The following is a 20,010-nucleotide window of genomic DNA, read 5'->3' on the forward strand; positions in this document are numbered from 1 at the left end:
TAACATTAAATTATAATAAATGTTAAAATAATGTAAATTTGTTAAATTATCCATTAAAAACTGAAAAAAAAACAATCAAAACTAATAATATATATGATAAAATGTGAATTACACTTGGATAACGTTGAGATAAACTTAAATTGTGATATTATCTTCAATCTTTTGCTTTTTATTTTTGCACAAATGTTTTTCTAATGATGTAATTAACACAAACGCATCATCAGTTCATCAATATTGTGAGTTCATCCTAAGTGAGAAGAAAAAAGATGCAAAAAAAAGTTAAAAATCAATAGAAATTTTATTTTTCTTACTTATCAAAAATATCTGCGACACCTTTGCATAGATGGACACAAAATAGCTTCCATGATTGTTGTTTTTCATGTGATTGTAACAGTGAGGAGAAGTAGAAGATGAAGGGTGACAGGGTTCAGGAGTATTTTGGACGGCGTTGTTTTTCTTCAAACTCCACGACGTGAGAAAAAAAAACGTTCCTCTAACGACCTGAAGCTGAAGTGTGAATCCAAACAAACACACTGTGGTTTGTGTTTGTGAAAAAAAACAAAAACATGAACGTTGATTATTGTCTGTGAATCCGAATCCTTAGAAATAAGAAGGACAATAAATATTCCAAATATATTACTTCTTGGGTTTGTTAAATACTTTTCAAATATAATTTTTCTTTTTTCTTAGAACCAATTGTGTCACACACACACAAAAAAAGGGGGGGAAAGTCTTCATAATAATAATAATTCATAATAATTTTTCTTAGCTTAAATGCTATAATGCTCCTCTATTACAAATAAAATGGGAATGAAAAGTAAGAAATAAATGTAAAAAGTCTTCTGCAGCTTCTTAAAAACGACGTCTTCTTTCACAGATCAGGAAATTCAATCACACAGAGCTGCTCCCTTGTGTTTGGCTCGAAGTTCATCGTCGCGTTTTCTCCCCCAGAAAAATAATCCTTCAGCTCCTTTTGGGGGCGAAAATCCTCCAGATAAATTCATGATCCCCCACAAAAACAAAAAACAACCCATATTCCTTCTCTTTGCAAAGTTGGAAAAAACGTAGAAACTCCACAACAGTTTTTTTTTCCTCAATCCCATCAATACGTTTTGTTTTTTCCACGTCGTCCATGAACGCATCTTCTCATCTCTTAGTTGGCGTACTGTCTGTAGAAGGCGACTTTGACCCGTTCGATCTGGTGACACAGTTTGATGGCCGGGCCGAGCTTCAGGTCCATGCACTCCTGGACCGTGGGCAGAGTGAGCAGCAGCAGCGCCTGGCCGTCGATGTCCTACAGGGAGAGAGGGACAGTGAACGCAACTTAAACTGGGCTATGATGTGTTTTATACTACAAGTTTTACTGTCGTTGTGGTTTCACTCTCTCGTAGCAGCAGTTAAAAACATACAAATCAACAAGAAAATGGATCAAATGGATAAAACGACAACTAAACTTAAAGGGATAGTTCAACATTTTGGCATATTGGACCATTGCCATAATCCCTATAGTCATAGCAATAGATTTGTTACCTTTAATTGTCGGTGCAAGCTGTTTTTAGAACGGTGGAGCAGAGCCGCGAGCTGCTCAGAGCTACGCTACGGAGGCTCATGGGATTTCTTGGTTTCCCTCATCAAACTCATCAAATACACAATCCAACAACTCCAAAACGCTCTGGTGGACAAGTTGTGACCTGCACATTCACCACGCTATGAGATAATAACACAACGTTACCACACAGAGTTGTTTTAGAGGGAAATACATGCAAAACTGCTGATGTGCGTTGTGTTCAGGGACAGTTTTTCATCAAGCAGTCTCTGTATTTACCTCTAAAACAACTCTGTCTGGTAACGTTGTGTTATTATCTCATAGCGTGGTGAATGTGCAGGTCACAACTTGTCCACCAGAGCGTTTTGGAGTTGTTGGATTGTGTATTTGATGAGTTTGATGAGCTTGCGGTGCTGCTCCGCCGTTCTAAAAACAGCTTGCACCGACAATTAAAGGTAACGAACCATACTCCTAAAACTATAGGGATTATGGCAATGGGCTAGTTTGCCAAAATGTTGAACTATCCCTTTAAAAACATATAAATCAACAAGAAAATGAATCAAATGGATAAAACGACAACTAAACTGAAGGTTTAAAACCAAACTCACTCGCATGTAGAAGAGAAAAATGATCTTTTTAATGCACCTACACAACTTCTATTGTGGTTAAAACAACACTAGGTGATAAAAAGTGATGAGAAAAATCAGCCTCTGAATAAGTTTAAACAACAAGAAAACAAATATGTTGGACTAGGAAATGTGCCTTTAAAGAGGTTATGGAAAAAAAACAGGATATATAATCAAGGCTCTTCTGTTAATAGCCGATAATATGATTATACTGAACTGGCTGAAGCCCCTCCCCCTTTCCCTGGACTAATGTAAACAAAGGACTGTGTGGAAAATATAACAAGACTGTAACTACGGATGGATGTCGACTTAGAAAAATGGACAAATGCAAAATGAAAGTGTTGTGAACTTATAATAGGAAAGTTTTTTTTTTTTAAACCAGTGTAACTACCTAATGTAATTTTAAATAATAAAGGAAATAAAGCAGGAAATAATGATTTAATAAATCAAATAAAGAGGAGTTTTATCCTCATGTTGCAGCAGCATTATCAGGTCACAAGGTGAATAAATATCTGATCAAACACATCTGAGCTGTAACACAAGACAAATATTGATTCAGTACAGTAGGAGTAGGTCAGTGTGTGTGTGTGTGTGTGTGTGTACCTGCTCCTGGAAGATGTTGGCCAGCGACGCGCAGTCAGTGGAGTTGATGAACTGAACGACTTCGTCCACCGTCCACTCCAGAGGGTTTCTGTCCAGAACCAGCTGCCCCTCCTCCTCCTCCACCTCACACACACACACACACACACACACACACACACACACACACACACACACACTGAATATGTTGCACAGACCCAGATAATAATAATACATTTTATTTGTAAGCGCTTTTACAAATGCTCAAAGACACTTTACACTTAAAAAAATCATAAAATAGAGCAAAGTCAGAGTGAAATACGATTAAAAACAGCAATAAAACAGCGTAAAACACACAAAATTACATATTAAAGGGATAGTAGAATTTTTTTAAAAGTGGGGTTGTATGATCTACAAATAGCCCCTAAGTACTTTAATTGCTGTAGAAGACTCTCTGCACTCCTCCCGTTAGCAACGCCAGCCCATAGCCCTGCCCAGAGATTTACAACATATAGTGTTGTGAATGGACCCAAAGAAACGGCCTATTTTCACGGCCTAAAAGAGGTTTTACCTGAAAAAAAAAATACACTGTTCCATTATTCGCTATAATATAATTTTTTCCAGCCCCTCAAAGTGCAGGAAAAACACAGTTTTTATTTGGACCTAACCAACTGCTGATTGGCGGGCGCTAACCCTGGGCGGAGGGATACGTGAGTTGGTTAGGTCCAAATAAAAACTGCGTTTTTCCTGCACTTTGAAGGGCTGGAAAAAAATATATTATAGCGAACAATGGAACTGTGTATTTTTTTTCACATAAAACCTCTTTTAGGCCGCGAAAATAGTCAGTTTCTTTGGGTCCATTCACAACAATGTATGTTGTAAATCTCTGGGCAGGGCTATGGGCTGGCGTTGCTAACGGGAGGAGCGCAGAGAGTCTTCTACTGCAATTAAAGTACTTATAGGGGCTATTTGTAGATCATACAACCCCACTTTAAAAAAATGACACTATCCCTTTAAAAGCTAATTTAGGACAGTGATCAGTCACAGGTTCGATCCCCGCCGTCTCACCTGTACGTCCTGTCCTTTCGGCGGCTGGTACTTGCTGTTGCTCTGGCTGTAGGCCGACAGCGAGCGCGTGGACCGCCGCCGGCCCTCGGGGGCCTCCTGGCCGGCGGGCCCCGTGGTGGCGTTGCCCCCCACGCTGACGGCCCTGCGCAGCGTGGCGGCGCGGCGCGGCCGGTGGTGGTGGCGGCTGCTGCTGCTGGTCACCTCCACAGAGGAGGCGTCGGTGTGGTCGTCGCGAGGCTCCGAGCTGTTGCACTCGCTGCCCGACTGCAGCGCAACGTCGTCCTCGTCCTCGTCGCTGTCCTGAGGGACGACAGGACAGAGTCCAGGTCAGAGACACAACTCACTCCTTCTTAAAGGGATAGTTCAACATTTTGGCAAATTGGCCCAATGCCATAATCCCTATAGTCATAGCAGTAGGTTCGTTACCTTTAATTGTCGGTGCAAGCTATTTTTAGAACGGCGGAGCAGAGTCGTGAGCTGCTCAGAGCTACGCTACGGAGGCTCATGGGATTTCTTGGTTTCCCTCATCAAACTCATCAAATACACAATCCAACAACTCCACAACGCTCTGGTGGACAAGTTGTGACCTGCACATTCACCACGCTATGAGATAATAACACAACGTTACCAGACAGAGTTGTTTTAGAGGGAAATACATGCAAAACTGCTGATGCACGTTGCCTTCAGGGACAGTTTTTCATCAACAGTCTCTGCATTTCCCTCTAAAACAACTCTGTCTGGTAACGTTGTGTTATTATCTCATAGCGTGGTGAATGTGCAGGTCACAACTTGTCCACCAGAGCGTTGTGGAGTTGTTGGATTGTGTATTTGATAAGTTTGATGAGGGAAATCCCATTAGCCTTAGGTCTGAGCAGCTCGCGGCTCTGCTCCGCCGTTCTAAAAACATCTTGCACCGACAATTAAAGGTAACGAACCCACTGCTATGACTATAGGGATTATGGCAATGGGCCAGTTTGTCAAAATGTTGAACTATCCCTTTCACTATTTATTCAACAGCACATTTAGTGACATTCAAACTCTTTGTGTTTTGTGTCTGTTTCCCTTTTATGACCCAGATAATCCAAATGTGACGTGACATCGCTGCCGTGTTGCACGACGATGATGTCATGTGGCATCATTTCTGTCGCTGCACCGTTATGCAACACTTTCAGAATAAGAGCGGCACATATTTCAGGATTATGGTAATAACATGTCACTAATCCCCCTCAGTCACATCACAGCTGCTCTGCTCATTCACAAACAGGAAGTGAGACGCAGCTTCTTCAAAACAAACAGTTTGTCAGTTTTTCAAACAAATAACTGTTCGATTTATTATAAAGTAATCAGCTGCATAAACAACGTATTGTCTGAGTCTTTTCTATCAGATGTTTAACAGCGACATCTGAGCTGGACAAAGATATAAAGTCTCAAGTTTCTCATCTCCAGATTTTAACGTATAAAACACCGGAGGAGTTTCTCTACAGAAAGTCAAATAAAGGAGCTCATCTGCTAATAAACAAAACACTGAGGTCATTTAAACAGAGAAGTATAACATTATGAGATTAGTAACTCTTCAGATTTGTTTAGCAAATTCATATTTTATCAACCTCAATCTGAGCTAAAAAGATGAATTGATTCGTTTTGCCTCCTAAATGTGGAGTTTTCATTGATTTTTAGGATCATTCAAAGTTTATAAAATGTTGTGTGTTTTATGGAGGTGAAACCGATTAGTCGTTTTATTGATGAGACGTTTGCCAGAAGTTTCTGTTTCATCATAATAAACTGAATCTTTGGGTTTTAATTAACCCTCCTGTTTTCCTCCTGAGTCAAGGAGGGAAGGACGAAAGGAAGGAAGGATGAAGGGAAGGAAGGAAGGAAGGCAGGAAGGACAAAGGGAAAGATGGGAGGAAAGAAGGAAGGGGAAAAGGAAGGAATGATAGATGGAGGGAGGGAACAGATTGGGTCAATTGGGTCAAAAAGGAAGGAAGAAGTAAGGACGAAGGAAAGGAAGGAAGGGAGGGAGGGAAAAAGGATTGTGGAAAGAAGGAAGGAAAGAAAGATGGAGGGAGGGAACAGATTTATTCAAGAAAGGAAGAAGAAGGAAGGAAGGAAGGAAGGAAGGAAAGGAGGGAGGGAAAAAGGATTGTGGAAAGAAGGAAGGAAAGAAAGATAGAGGGAGGGAACAGATTCATTCAAGGAAGGAAGAAGAAGGAAGGAAGGAAGGAAGGAAGGGAGGGGAAAGGATTGTGGAAAGAAGGAAGGAAAGAAAGATGGAGGGAGGGAACAGATCAGGTCAATTGGATCAAAAGAGGAAGGAAGAAGAAGTAAGGATGACGGGAAGGAAGCAAGGAAGGGAAAAAGGAAGGAATGAAAGAAGGAAGGATGGAGGAAGGGAACAGATTGGGTCAGTTTGACCCAGAAGGACGACCGGAGGGTTAAACAAAACAGTTCAGAGTATCTGCAGTCGTCACTTCAGGTTGTGGAAAACTGTGGAACCGTTAATCTTTTCTGACATTTTAAAGATGATTTATCAAGACAAACATCAACAGATCGATCCAAAGTAGTTGTAGTAGATGTTTTCACAATTAATTGCGGTATTAAACGCCACAATTAATTGGTCGTAAAGACCGTCACTTTCCAAAAAAAGATTATGTATGAGCCGTGTCGACAGATGTTGCGCCAAAGTAAAGGTAAATGCACAGATACTGGTCCATTTACCTAAAGTAGCATTGAATTGGTAGGAATTTAAATGCTAGAGTGTCATTTGTAATTTAAAAAAAAAAGATTTAAATTAACTTTTACATTTAGTATGGATGACAATTAATGACTTGAATATTTCAAACACTTTCCCTGGCGGATTAATAATTGGTTATATAGTAATAGATATTTAAAATATTTTATAATTAGTAATGTATATTTTAACTAGGCTATATTTGATTTTACACATTAATAGTGTTGTAAAATTAATTAATGCATAATAATCGTGATAAACGTAATACCGTGATTATTTCTCTGACAATAATCGTACCAAAAAAATCTATTATTGTGACATCCCTAATCCAAAATGAACATGAATTCAACTTTTTCTTTGCACAACAACAACATCTCACAGAAAGTGTTTAAACTACGAGATGAAACTGAAACTGAATGAAAGTGGCTGTGACTCTCTCTCTGACCTGCGGTGAACCGGCGGGAGTGAAGTCCACGGCCGACGAGCGTCTCTTCTTCTGCACAAAGATGGCTTTCCTCTTCTTCCTGCGGCGCGTCGGCTTGGCCAGCTCGCCCTCGGCCGCCTCCTCCCCGCCCATCGGCTTGGACAGCTTCCTCTTCTTCCCATAGTAGTACGCTGCATGCACACACACACACACACGCACGCACGCACACACAGGCCAGATGTTACAAACAGCAGCTCTGATTTATGCTGCAGTAAAAGGAAGAGGAGGAGGAAGAAGAGGAGGAGGAGGAGGTGATTACAGACAGACAGACTCACTGTATTTGGTTTTGGTCTGGACGGAGCAGTTCTCCGGGCACTTGTCGGTGACGAGCACGGGGCTGAACAGGTTCGGGCAGCACTGCAGCTTCACGCACACTTTGCGGCAGAAGTCCGGGATCTGGTCGGCGAGCCGGACGATCCGGATGGTGGAGCGGTAGGTTTTCCCTTTGTATCTGAGAGAGGAAGAGGAGGAGGAAGAGGAAGAGGTGGAAGGGATTAGACGTCACGTTAATCTACTCTAACTTTAGAGGACAGTGGGTAATTTATTAAGTCTGATGATGATGAGTCGGAATCGAACCCATGCACGCCACTGTGGTAAGTGTTAAAGAGATAGTTCACCCAAAATTGAAATTTCACTAATTATCTACTCACCCTCATGTCGACTAAGGGCTGGGAGAAGTTTCAGAGTCCTCCGTGGCTTCTCTGAGTTACAGGGGGTCTCGGCGTAGCAGTGCATGTCCATATAACGGTTGCAAATGGATACCAACTGTCTTCGTAACAAAAAGACACACCAAAAAACATCCAAATACCTCCATGCTGCTCGTATGTAATGTCCGTCTTGTATTGAAGCCCCGAAATGCGAAATTGTCCCGAAAAAAATGAAATAAGTCTATATTTCAAGCTTGTTTTGTAGCGGAAGCTTCTCAAAGCTCCTCTTTGGACGGACGAGGACGGACCCTGGTTGGTCCAAATTGGTATCCATTTGCAACCGTTATATGGACATGCACTGCTACGCCGAGACCCCCTGTAACTCAGAGAAGCCACGGAGGACTCTGAAACTTCTCCCAGCCCCTTAGTCCACATGAGGGTGAGTAGATAATGAGTGACATTTCAATTTTGGGTGAACTATCCCTTTAAAGAAGCAGCAGGAAGATGAGTGAGGAGCTGCTGTGGACACAGCCGTCAAAATAAAAATATATAATATATATATAAAATAATTTTAGAGGAGGTGGTCGCTTTGTTTTGAAAATATTCACCACTTCTTCCTTTGTGACTACATCTGTGTGACCTTACTGACTCTTAACAGCTGCTCTGTGGAGGGATACAGTCGTTCCACGGTTCACAAACTAGATCCAAAAAGAGAGATAAAGAGCTGAACCTTTTCAAAATAAAATGCACATGTAAACTGATATCAGCGGGGTTTTTTTTCCATTTGCATTTTTTTTCCAATCGTGGCTAAAAACAGGTTTTTGCAGATGAACCTGTTCACTGTAGATAAAACACCTCACCTCAAATAACCTGAACTGTCACTCTAACCACCAGATCTGCAGCTTTATATCCTTTATATCACCAATGGATGAAATGTGTGGAAAAAAAAACAAAAAAACAACAAAAACCCAGATTTGATTAGTTCTGAACAGGATCCAGCTCCGGCTCACATGAACACAAACAGCTGAAACAAAACTGTAATCAGAATAAACCAGGAAAAACAAACTAATTATCTCATCACAGCGACACTGACAGCCTTATTTTCCTCCTCCTTCTCCTCCATCTCACACACACAAACACACAAACACAGTCACAGATAGAAAATTGTCTCTTTGGGCCATAAATGCCCCAGAAAATTAAAAAGCAAGTCCCCGTTTTTTCTTTTTTTTTTGCTGCGAAATCAAAACGTTCATGCATGAGCGTGATGCTGAGCTCCGCGGGCCAGCAGGTGACTCACTGCAACTTGTTAGCAACCGATTCTCACACACAAAAAATAAAAAAAATAATAAAAAAATAAAAAAGGGGGCCAGTTTTTTGATTAGAAAACGTGTGCTGCCTGAAGCTGCTGTGGAATAATTTGGCTCCGTGCAACAACAATGACATGCAACAATGAGGATTTTCAAAGGGACGAAGGAGAGGATGAAGAAAAGGAAACAGCAGGTTTTGTTTTTGCCGGTGATGATTTGAACAGAAACGGTTTCCTCTTGATTTATTATGATTTAGAAAACACTGAGCATGAAAACCAACAGGGGGTGAAAGTTTTAGGGCTTCGTCGTCACATCCCCACCTCCAGATCCATAAAAAACCTCCAAAAGAATCCGTTCTGGCTTCGTTTATGGTGAACTGTGTGTGTCTATGTGTGTGTGTGTGTGTGTGTGTGTGTCTGTGTGTGTGTGTGTGTGTGTGTGTGTGTGTGTTGTGTATTTTTGGGCTTCCTCACTTGGCTTTCAGCGTCTCCTCCTGGCAGTCCCAGCTCTGATCCTCCAGCTCCTGCAGCTCCTTCAGGACTCGTCCGGGCTTGTAGGCGGCGTTGATCAGCATGCTCAGCAGCTGGAGGCAAAGACACACACACATTACACACATATATACACACATTACACACACACATACAGTATACACACACACACATGCACACACGCAACTGAGATTAAAAGAAACGCAACAACTTTCAAGAAGAATCAAGGAGCGAGCGTACTACAGACATGAAAAAGGAAACAAAACAGAGAAAAACACACTCGTCTTTTTTTTTTTTTTACAAAAGTGTGGACTCGGTTTGTAAAACTGCAAACATGTACACACACATACATGCATGCATAGACACACACATACATGCATGCATAGACACACACATGCAGGGAGAGTGCACGCACAAACACAGTCTCAGGAGAAATTAAGAGGTTGTTTTGCTGAGCGATGAGCGACGGTGATGGTGTGTACGTGTAAACACACTTGACTGACAGCTCCTCACATTAACATGAAGGCGCCGCTGAGACACGGCAGGTGGTTAACAAGACGTCGCTGTCTCGCCCTCCTCCTTTCACCTCCTCCTCCTCCTCTTTCCCTCTCTCTCACTCTTTGATTAAACCTTCTCCTCCCCCGTCTCTCCCTCTCCCTCCTCCTCTTTCTCCTCCTCACCTCTTTGAGGACCAACGTGCATTTCCCGGGGCCGACGGCCTGCGGCAGCTCGGCGATGCGGCCCTTGTTGAGGTACGGTCCCGAGAAACACCGGTGGTTCACGAAGATCTTGGAGCAGCAGTAGCGTCCGTTAGCCGCCGAGCCTGAGATGAGATGAGACACACAGGACAATCGATCAATAAATAGCATCAATTAATCAATAACCTCTTTTAATAAACCTCCAGCACATCAGTCACCACAAGATCATCATCATGTCGACTTTATGACCATTAAAGGAACTTCATCCTCACAACACAAACACAAAGATTTTATGTTTGCTCCAATATTTTAAAAGTTTACAGCCACTGATCCAACAAATTATAGTTATCTTGTATAGATTATGTTATATAATATTATATATCTGCAGTTTATTACATGTAAATGCTGCTTTTTTTTTTTTTTTTTTTTTACATATCAATGCTGTTCTACTGTACATGACACGTCTGCTTTACATCGACTTAAATTAAGTTTGAGTTTTAATTTTGATAAATTCTCACTTATTTCTGAAAACAATTGTAGGCTACATAATGCTCTTTTTCTTTTTATTCCATTGTATCATTTTTTTATTTTTTCATTGTACAATGTGTATAATGGAGTCCTAAAGTTCATATATTATATCATATTATATTATAGTTCAAATATTCAGAGTTTCCTCATTAGATGTAATAGGACTTTTTAAAAACACTTTCTGTAATAATACTGCTAGTTTTTGCACATGTAAATTGACGTTTTTCAGTGTTTTCACAGTGTTGTGTGTTTAAATGGTATTGTGTACTTGTGTTGTCATGCCACGTTGTTTTCAGGTAGGCCTACGTCTCTTTGTTGTGAACTCAGTATCTCAATAATGTCCTCGAAATTGGTAAAGAAAAAAAAAAGCGTAAGGATGAAGCAATTTGATTTTTTTTTTTTTTTTTTTGTGCAATGTTGCCAGAACTCAATGAGAAAATGGCTTCACATTCTGCACCTGGACTCAAAGGTAAGCTGATTAGATCTTTTTTTTAGTCGAAGGTCAAAGGTAAAAAAAAAAAAACTTTCTTTCATCATTGCACACTAGTGTTTAATATTTCCTATGACAGGTGTGAATGAAATATGAAACCAGTCGGAGTGCGATGCAGCCACAAGGAGCTGATTCTTCTTTCAATCAAGTTTCCCACTCTATAATAATAATACTAAAAAAAAAAAATGTCTGAATGTGTGAACGTCTGTAGGAAAAAACCTAATTTCAGCCAAACACACGCTGACCTCACACTCTCTCTCTCATCTGGGAGAAAAATGACACAAACTGGAGACGACACCCACTCTCCGTCTATTCTAATATGTCTGAGGCTCAGTGGCCTTGGTGCAGAATCTGAGTTTAAATGCTCAGAAATAATTAAATACTGTAGGATCTTCAGACTTCTTTTTCTTCTTCCTCTCTCCGGATTGAGTGAGTGAGTGAGTGAGTTTAATAATAATGTAATCTGCTTTTTTAGAAAAGAAATATTTCACCTGAATGTGAATGAAGTGACTGAATGTGAATGAACCCTTGGCTGCAGAGCGTCTTTTCCTCTCCAATGCACTAAGTTCATGTTATAATATAGGTAATTTGTGTATTTCCTATTTCAAATCTGAATGTTTCTATGCAGTTTTTATTGTAAATGCATGTATTTTATGTTTATAGCTATTAAAATCATCAGTATGTGACGTGTTTCTGTGCTTCTAAGGGTCGACGAACCAACCACCAGCACCTGGAAGTGCACAACCACCACCAGCAGCAAAAGCGGCACCATGATGATAAAAGTGAGGTGAATAGTAATCAGGTGAGGTGATGAATATTCTCATGGAAACAACACACCAGACCCCTCTGCTCTATTTGTGCTTTAACCTACAGTATGTATGTTGTTTACAGACGATGCAGACGGTCCCTGAACGCAACACAGTGTTACAGTACGTGTCATGCATCCAGAGATAAACACACCGTATACTGCCCAAATCTCCAGACTTAAAACAATTAAACGTGTTTAAAGTCATTGATTTTGGCAGGAAAAGAACATAAAAAGACACCAAATATGTTAATACATATGTTTAAAACTATGTTAAGAGGTTAAAACTGAACATACATGTTCATTTTCTGCACGCTGAATATTTTTTTGTGCAGTTGCGGCTACATGCACGGTTGTAAATATGTTTTTTATGATAAAACTACAACTCCAGAAGTTCTTTCTTTAATGAAAATGGTCTTTTGCTTTTTAAAACCTACAAATGTATCCTCTTGTGGATCAAACCTTTGAAATAAAACAGCAGAGGACTATAAAATATAGGACCTTTAAACCCTTTAATTCACTTTGGATAAAAAAAAAAAGCTGCTGCATCTGTGCCTCTATTTTTTTTTTCTAGTTTTATTCAGTGGGAGTGTTTTTTCCTTGTTCCAGCTGATAAAAAGCCAAATACGCACAGACATAGTAGCTCCAGTGCAGCTACAATAACATTTGTTGGCAGAGCGACGTCTCAGTCCTCTAATGTATTGGAGATGAACGAACGAACGAACGAGGATTTTCAATAAGCAAACGGGGAGATAATCTTCAGCTGTGCCAAGTATTTGGACAGTTCCACATTTGTTGTTGGTTATAGTCTCTGTGCTTCTTCAACACAGTTCGATTTCAAAATAAAACAACAATAATGGAAACTCTGTGGAGCTGCCAAGTCCCCGCTTTAATTTGAGGAGGTTTAAATCAGCAGGAGAGAGAGAACAAGAGATACAGGCCTTTTTTTTTTTTTTTTAAAGCTTTCTTTATGGCCTTAATGTAGTGTTTAGTTATTTTACATGAGGCTGAATGTGCTGAAGCTGCAGAGCCCTGAAGAACAACAAGGAGGTAAAACTGTCCAAATACTCACTGTTTATTTGTGTAGTTAATGTTTTTTTATATATATGAGAAAGAAAAAAAAATAATAAAAGGAGGAAATGAGGCTCAGTGGGTCAGAGAGTAAAAAAAAAACAGACACAAGTCGCATCTTGTTGCAGCTTCTTGAATAATCGTTTGCATCAAATCAGGAATGCACAGCAGCTCAGTGTTGAATGAGATGAATTACGGCACTGTCACTGAGTTGGACTTTCATGTAAACAAACTCTGTGTGTGTGTGTGTGTGGTTTTTTCTTCTTGTGGTCACAATGAATAAAGGCACAAAGTTTTAGAAGCGGACACAGATGAATGTGAACGACTGACACACACAAACAGACAAACAGCACGAGTCTGTAATGACTTAATTAGCCCGATTATCATCGTCATCGAGCACAAAGACGCTGAAACGCTACTGTACAAGGAGGAGAAACTAAACTGCGGTCGTTTTTATAGTAGTTGGATGATGAGGATTAATCTCTGATTTTGTTTGAATCTTAGAATCTAAGAATATTTGTCTTATTTCTAGTCAAAACAAATCTCATTATACTTAAAATAAGACTCATCACATTAAAAAGTAGCTTGTTTTTAGACACGTTTTACTTCTTTCAATCATATTTTTACTTGAAATAAGTAGAAAAAATCTGCTTTCACTGGCAGATTTTTGTTTGAAACAAGTGAAAATTATCTAAAAACAAGTTAATTTTTAGGTGATGAGTCTTATTTTAAGTGGAGAGAGATTAGTTTTGACTAGAAATGAGACATTTTGACAAGAAATACGAGAAATATTCTTGGAAAGATTTTGAGTTTTTGCAGTGCACTAACATGTTACTAATTCATGGAAGGTTTGTTTGGTTTATTAAAACAAAATCAATATCCACATGATTCAGATATTATTGCAAATAGCTTAGAAGCACGTCTGTTGTGTTGTTTTGTGTGAGTTTTCTGAATTTAGTTTGGGTTTTTACATGTGTTTTCTCAAGTTGAAGTGTTTTGAGCCCTCAGGGCCACCGTAGGTTTTTATTGTGTGGTGATTTATTTATCAGTTTATCTTTTATTTATTTATTTATTATTATTATACTTTAATCACAAGCCAAGTTTCTTTTCACCACTCCCTGTTCATGACTCAATCCCGACCCACACGTGTTAAAAAAAAACAAGACTGATCAGGTATTGATCCTCAAAATGAGACGGGCAGAACCAATAGTTTAGGTATTGATCCATCCCACTAATCCAAATAATCAGTGTAGCTACTGTAACTCTGATCAACCAGGAAGTGAAACCACAGTCGATCACACACACTCTCTCTCTCTCTCGCTGCTCGTTAGCGTTAATTACCGGAGATAAATCAAACGTCAAGCAGCTTTTTTTTTTTTTTGATCACCTACCTGGATCCATGGCGACGGGCTGGCAGTGGTTGACGGGCGCCATCTCCATCGGCTGGGATGGAGCCGATCTGCAGAGGGGGGGAAAAAATACAAAATGAAAAAAATGAAAAAACAAACTAAACAAACAGGCGATCAATCCGGTCGAAAGTAATCAATGAAATTATCCCACTGATCTAATCAGAGAGGAAACAACAGAGCTGCAGTTCGGCCGATCAATCGACTCATCGGTCGTTACAGTTAGAAGGAGGAGAGACGGAGAGATGGAGAGATGGAGGGAGTATTGATGAAAAGATTCCCCTGAAGGTGAGAAATGGAATTAGAGGTTAGATGAGCGCCGCAGCTGAACACCACCACATATTTTTCTTTCACTTCTCGGGGGCGGTGGCCATTTCCTGCGGCCGTCTGTCCGCCCGTCCGCCCGGCGCTCTAACGTGTCATTTGTCAACGAAATCAATCAGCGCCGCGGGAAAAAGCAATTTCTGCTCTATAACAGCCACTGTTTCAATTAATGGCGCCACGGCGACAGAGGAGGAAGGGAGGAGGAGGGAGAGAGAGAAAGGCCTCGAGGGGTTTTCTCAACAGAAACCTTCACTCAGAGGGAAAGAGGCGGGAATCGAACAGGTTCATAAACAAACGAGGTCAATATTCACGTTTCATTTTCAATTTAAGTCTCGTTTGAGAAAAAAAGAAAAGAAAAAAAGAGCAGGAAGTACGGTGGCCCAGAGAGGACGAGACACCGCAGCTTCAGAAAACATCAACAACTTGTACGTAAAATTATAAATACGATATTATGAATGCAAAACATTTCACATAGCCTCCATTCATTTTCATTGTATTGTGAGAATTTCACTTAATTTAATTGTATTTATTTATCTTGTAAGAAATTTGGGTGGAGTGGCCCTTTAAATATTATATTATTACCACTACTACGGTAGCCTACTACCATGACTAGTGCAACTACTACCATTACTGATATCACTGCTATAACTAACACAACTGCTGCTACTTGCTTCTACTACAACTACGACTATAACTAATACCAATACTTTTACGACCACTGTTACTACTCTATTACTACTATTATTTACACCACTGCCATTATTACAACTTCTACCATTATTATTATTATTTCGATCATCATAAGTTGTCGTAGTAGTAACTAGTATTTATTTCAGCTGTTGAATTCATGGTTTACAAGTATCTCACTTCCAAGCCTCATATAATTATTTCCTAAAGTGATTAGATAACACACCTACTATGACTGTAAATCCAAATATTATTGTATTTAATCAGTAAAGAAACCATGAATATAGAAAATAATACAGTGATTTAATGATTCTGGGACTTTTCCTGACACTAATATGATATATGTTATTGTTTTTATACCTCAAAGTAAAGAAACTATATGTTTGAATGGGAAGAGTAAAGATTATTATCCTCAAGTTTAGTGGATAAACTTAATTAGAACTTTAATAAGTATCTCCCACTGTGTTTATTCATAATAAAGCATGAACAATAAATAAATAAAAGCTCTGAATCGTGTTGTGCACCAGTTTTCAGGTGAATAAATAAATGTTTTTTTCTTTTCTTACTGTTTCTCCGGCTGCACCACAGCGATCTTCTTCTGCTTCTGGCCTGTGTGGACGAGACAATTACAGTTTGTATCAGGCTGTCACTGTGTGTGTATGTGCATGTGTGTGTGTGCATGTGTGTGTGTGTGTATGTGCATGTGTGTATGTGCATGTGTGTGCATGTGCGTGCACGTACAGACAGGTTTGAGTGGAGGGGTCAGAGTGTAAGTGTTGGCCTCGCACCAGCCGACAGGGAAGACGTCCATGGACTCGACGTCCACGATGCACTCCGACAGCGGCTTCGCCACACCTGGAGACAGGTAGACAGAGGACGAGTGAGGTTGCTGCCACACACACACAAACACACACACACATGCACACATGCACACACACACACACACACAAAAGGTTACACAGACACACACACTCTAACACACACTGCTTTTTTCCTTCACTCTGAGACACAGCAGGAATCCTCTGACACCTAATCCTTCTTACACACTCAGACACACACACTCAAGCGCACACACACACACACAAGCATGCACACACACACACACACACACACACACACACAAGCACACGCACGCACACGTCTGTACCTTCCAGTCGGAGCCACAGCAGGCGTCCTCTGACCTGTGTGATCTGAGCCACACACACCTCCACCGGCCGCCGAGGGTTCACCGCCTCCAGCCACATGTCCTTGGCAAAGCCTCTGCTCTGCCATGTCTGAACACACACACACACACACACACACACACACACACACACACACACACATGCACGCGCACACACAAATAGAAAGAGAGAGAGAGGAGAGGAGAGAGAGAGGTAGAGTTTACTTCACATCCAGGACAGTGATCTAAGCAGGCGAAACCTAAAACTGGCTTCAGATTACGAGGAGGAGACACTCAAACTGATTTAACCCAGATTTTCGTCTTACAGGCTGTAACACAACGTGCTGGTTCACTCGCTGCTTGTTACACAGCAGCAGGAGGAGCAGCTCAATAAAAAACGTTGTCGATGTCGAGGAAGAAGAGATTAACGGGTTGTGTGTGACGAGAAGACAGTCAGTGACTCATGGAGCTGTTTGCTTCGGGTTGTTGACAATGAATCAGATGTTATCAGGGGCTTAAGTGATAAAGTTCTGACTTATTTCTTGAATCAGCTGTTTTTTTTTCAAGTGAACTAACCCTTTATCATGACGGAGACAGTATGTGACAGATGTTTGTATTAAAGCTCCTTCAAAATAAAGGTAGATGTTTGTGTTAAAGCTCCATACGGTATAAAGGTAGATGTTTGTGTTAAAGCTCCATACAGTATAAAGGTAGATGTTTGTGTTAAAGCTCCATACAGTATAAAGGTAGATGTTTGTGTTAAAGCTCCATACAGTATAATGGTAGATGTTTGTGTTACAGCTCCTTCAAAATAAAGGTAGATGTTTGTGTTAAAGCTCCTTAGTATAAAGGTAGATGTTTGTGTTAAAGCTCCATACAGTATAAAGGTAGATGTTTGTGTTAAAGCTCCATACAGTATAAAGGTAGATGTTTGTATTAAAGCTCCATACAGTATAAAGGTAGATGTTTGTGTTAAAGCTCCTTAAAAATAAAGGCAGATGTTTGGGTTAAAGCTCCTTCAAAATAAAGGTAGATGTTTGTGTTAAAGCTCCATAAAGTATAAAGGTAGACATTTGTATTAAAGCTCTTTTAAAATAAAGCTAGATGTTTGTATTAAAGCTCTTTCAAAATAAAGGTAGATGTTTTATTAAAGCTCCATACAGTATAAAGGTAGATGTTTGTGTTAAAGCTCCATACAGTATAAAGGTAGATGTTTGTATTAAAGCTCTTTCAAAATAAAGGTAGATGTTGTATTAAAGCTCCATACAGAATAAAGGTAGATGTTTGTGTTAAAGCTCCATACAGTATAAAGGTAGATGTTTGTGTTAAAGCTCCATACAGTATAAAGGTAGATGTTTGTGTTAAAGCTCCATACAGTATAAAGGTAGATGTTTGTGTTAAAGCTCCATACAGTATAAAGGTAGATGCCCATGTGTAGTGTGATTATAAAGCAGCTCTAGGTTCTATATTAATACTGTGAAAGTATCAAAGCCTCAGTCCACAGAGAAATGCACACAGCCTGTATTCAGAAACTGAGCCTTATAAAACCAGCCGTCAGGACTTCCTGTCACTTTGTGATGTCACAACTAAGCAGTAATCAAAAGCCCCGCCCACTTGGACATAAACGTCTATCCAACAACTTGCAGGATTTGGTTTCTCTGAGTGTTTTATTCTGAAATCTACTCTGTTTTTATTGAATAAGCTCAGAAACCAGTGAGCCAATCAGAAGAGGAGAGACTCAGAGCCTCCTTCTCCTCTTCTGATTGGCTGACTGTTCTCGACCTCCAGAGAGAAGCTGAGAGAGGAGATGGAAAACTACGCTCACTGAGATGTTTTTCAGCTCTAAAAACCACAGATAAATCTTCTTGTGCATCTTCCAGTGATGGTCAGTCAGTGCAGAACACCTGGTTATCAGATTGAATCCACTTCCTGACAACAACGCTTTTCCAAAAACTCTAAATCTAAACAAGGACGAAGAAGCTCGACCCCTGTGATTGTTGTTGACGGTTCAAAAATGGCGTCTTACGTCAGGGAAACAGGCGTCGGGAGCTGCCTTGGTCCCGCTCTGATACTAGTAATGTGAAATTAGCATGTTTTTACGACTAAAGATCTTCTTCTTATGTAATTTAAATCGATGTCATTTTAATTTATATACATATCTTTGTTTTATGAGTCTGTACTCTCCATTTACTTTGAAGTTTCCATATAAGATGTAATAAGAATAAAGTTTTATATCATGAAATACGACATACAATTCTGGTTTAATGAATTAATGTGACAAAATGATGTACTTTGGTTCGAATAAAGGAGCAGTGATTTCAGTTCAACAGGGCGTTTTCCTTCCACAGAACACCTGGTTATCAGATTGAATCCACTTCCTGGCGACACTTCACTTTTCCAAAACTCTGAATCTAAACAAGGACGAAGAAGCTCGACCCCTGTGACTGTGACTGTGACAGTTTAAAAATGGCGTCTTACCTCTTCCTGGATCAGCTTCAAATTACCCTCTGTGATCCTTCCTGTATAAATTTGCTCATTGATGTATTTATTGTGACTAGTGCGCTGATCCATATATATATATATGAATGTGTACAGAAGGGTTTATGTATAAATTATGGACGGTGTAAGTATGTAAATGAAAGGAAATTGAGAACCATACAAGGGAAGAGGGTGGGGGGTGGGATGGGAAAGGTTCATGTCATATTTTTATTTTGTTTAGATTTTATATATTTTATTTATTATTATTATTTTTTTTTCTTTTCTTATTATCTCTTCTGATGTTTAGAAATCATCCTTGTGGTGTATTTGTAAGCAGTGGCGTGCACAGACTTTTTGAAGGGCAGGGGCGATTGGGAAAAAAAGGGCACATAGCGCTTTCTCGCCACTGAAGAGGGCTCTTTAGCTCGCGTTTTGGCTTCCAAGAGGGCACTTTAGCTCGCGTTTTGGCTTCCAAGAGGGCACTTTAGCACACGTTTTGGCTCCTAGAGGGCACTTTAGCACACGTTTTGGCTCCTAGAGCGCACTTTAGCACACATTTTGGCTCCTAGAGGGCACTTTAGCACACGTTTTGGCTCCAAGAGGGCACTTTAGCACACGTTTTGGCTCCAAGAGGGCACTTTAGCACACGTTTTGGCCCCCATGAGGGCACTTTAGCACACGTTTTGGCTCCTAGAGGGCACTTTAGCACACGTTTTGGCTCCAAGAGGACACTTTAGCACACGTTTTGGCTCCTAGAGGGCACTTTAGCACACGTTTTGGCTCCTAGAGGGCACTTTAGCACACGTTTTGGCTCCAAGAGGGCACTTTAGCACACGTTTTGGCCCCCATGAGGTCACTTTAGCACGTGTTTTGGCTTCCAAGAGG

At 40.2% G+C, this 20,010-nt stretch overlaps 1 protein-coding gene across 3 annotated transcripts in view; it reads right to left on the reverse strand.

The window, feature by feature from the left end:
- Window positions 1–331: 331 nt before the first annotated feature.
- Window positions 332–20,010, reverse strand: part of sfmbt2 (Scm like with four mbt domains 2) — a 61,374-nt gene continuing 41,695 nt past the window's right edge. For all 3 annotated transcript variants that reach the window (XM_083999684.1, XM_083999682.1, XM_083999683.1), the window contains 11 exons: window positions 16,633–16,759; window positions 16,227–16,340; window positions 16,052–16,094; window positions 14,460–14,527; window positions 10,157–10,299; window positions 9,462–9,571; window positions 7,310–7,485; window positions 6,996–7,165; window positions 3,820–4,119; window positions 2,776–2,898; window positions 332–1,294 (listed from right to left, as the gene is read on the reverse strand). In XM_083999684.1, coding sequence (XP_083855810.1) covers window positions 1,154–1,294; window positions 2,776–2,898; window positions 3,820–4,119; window positions 6,996–7,165; window positions 7,310–7,485; window positions 9,462–9,571; window positions 10,157–10,299; window positions 14,460–14,527; window positions 16,052–16,094; window positions 16,227–16,340; window positions 16,633–16,759 — 1,515 coding nt within the window. In that variant the 3' untranslated portion in view covers window positions 332–1,153. The remainder of the gene's footprint in view (window positions 1,295–2,775; window positions 2,899–3,819; window positions 4,120–6,995; window positions 7,166–7,309; window positions 7,486–9,461; window positions 9,572–10,156; window positions 10,300–14,459; window positions 14,528–16,051; window positions 16,095–16,226; window positions 16,341–16,632; window positions 16,760–20,010) is intronic.

Source organism: Trachurus trachurus, assembly GCF_905171665.1.
Source record: "Trachurus trachurus genome assembly, chromosome: 23".
NCBI classification, from domain to species: Eukaryota; Metazoa; Chordata; class Actinopteri; order Carangiformes; family Carangidae; genus Trachurus; species Trachurus trachurus.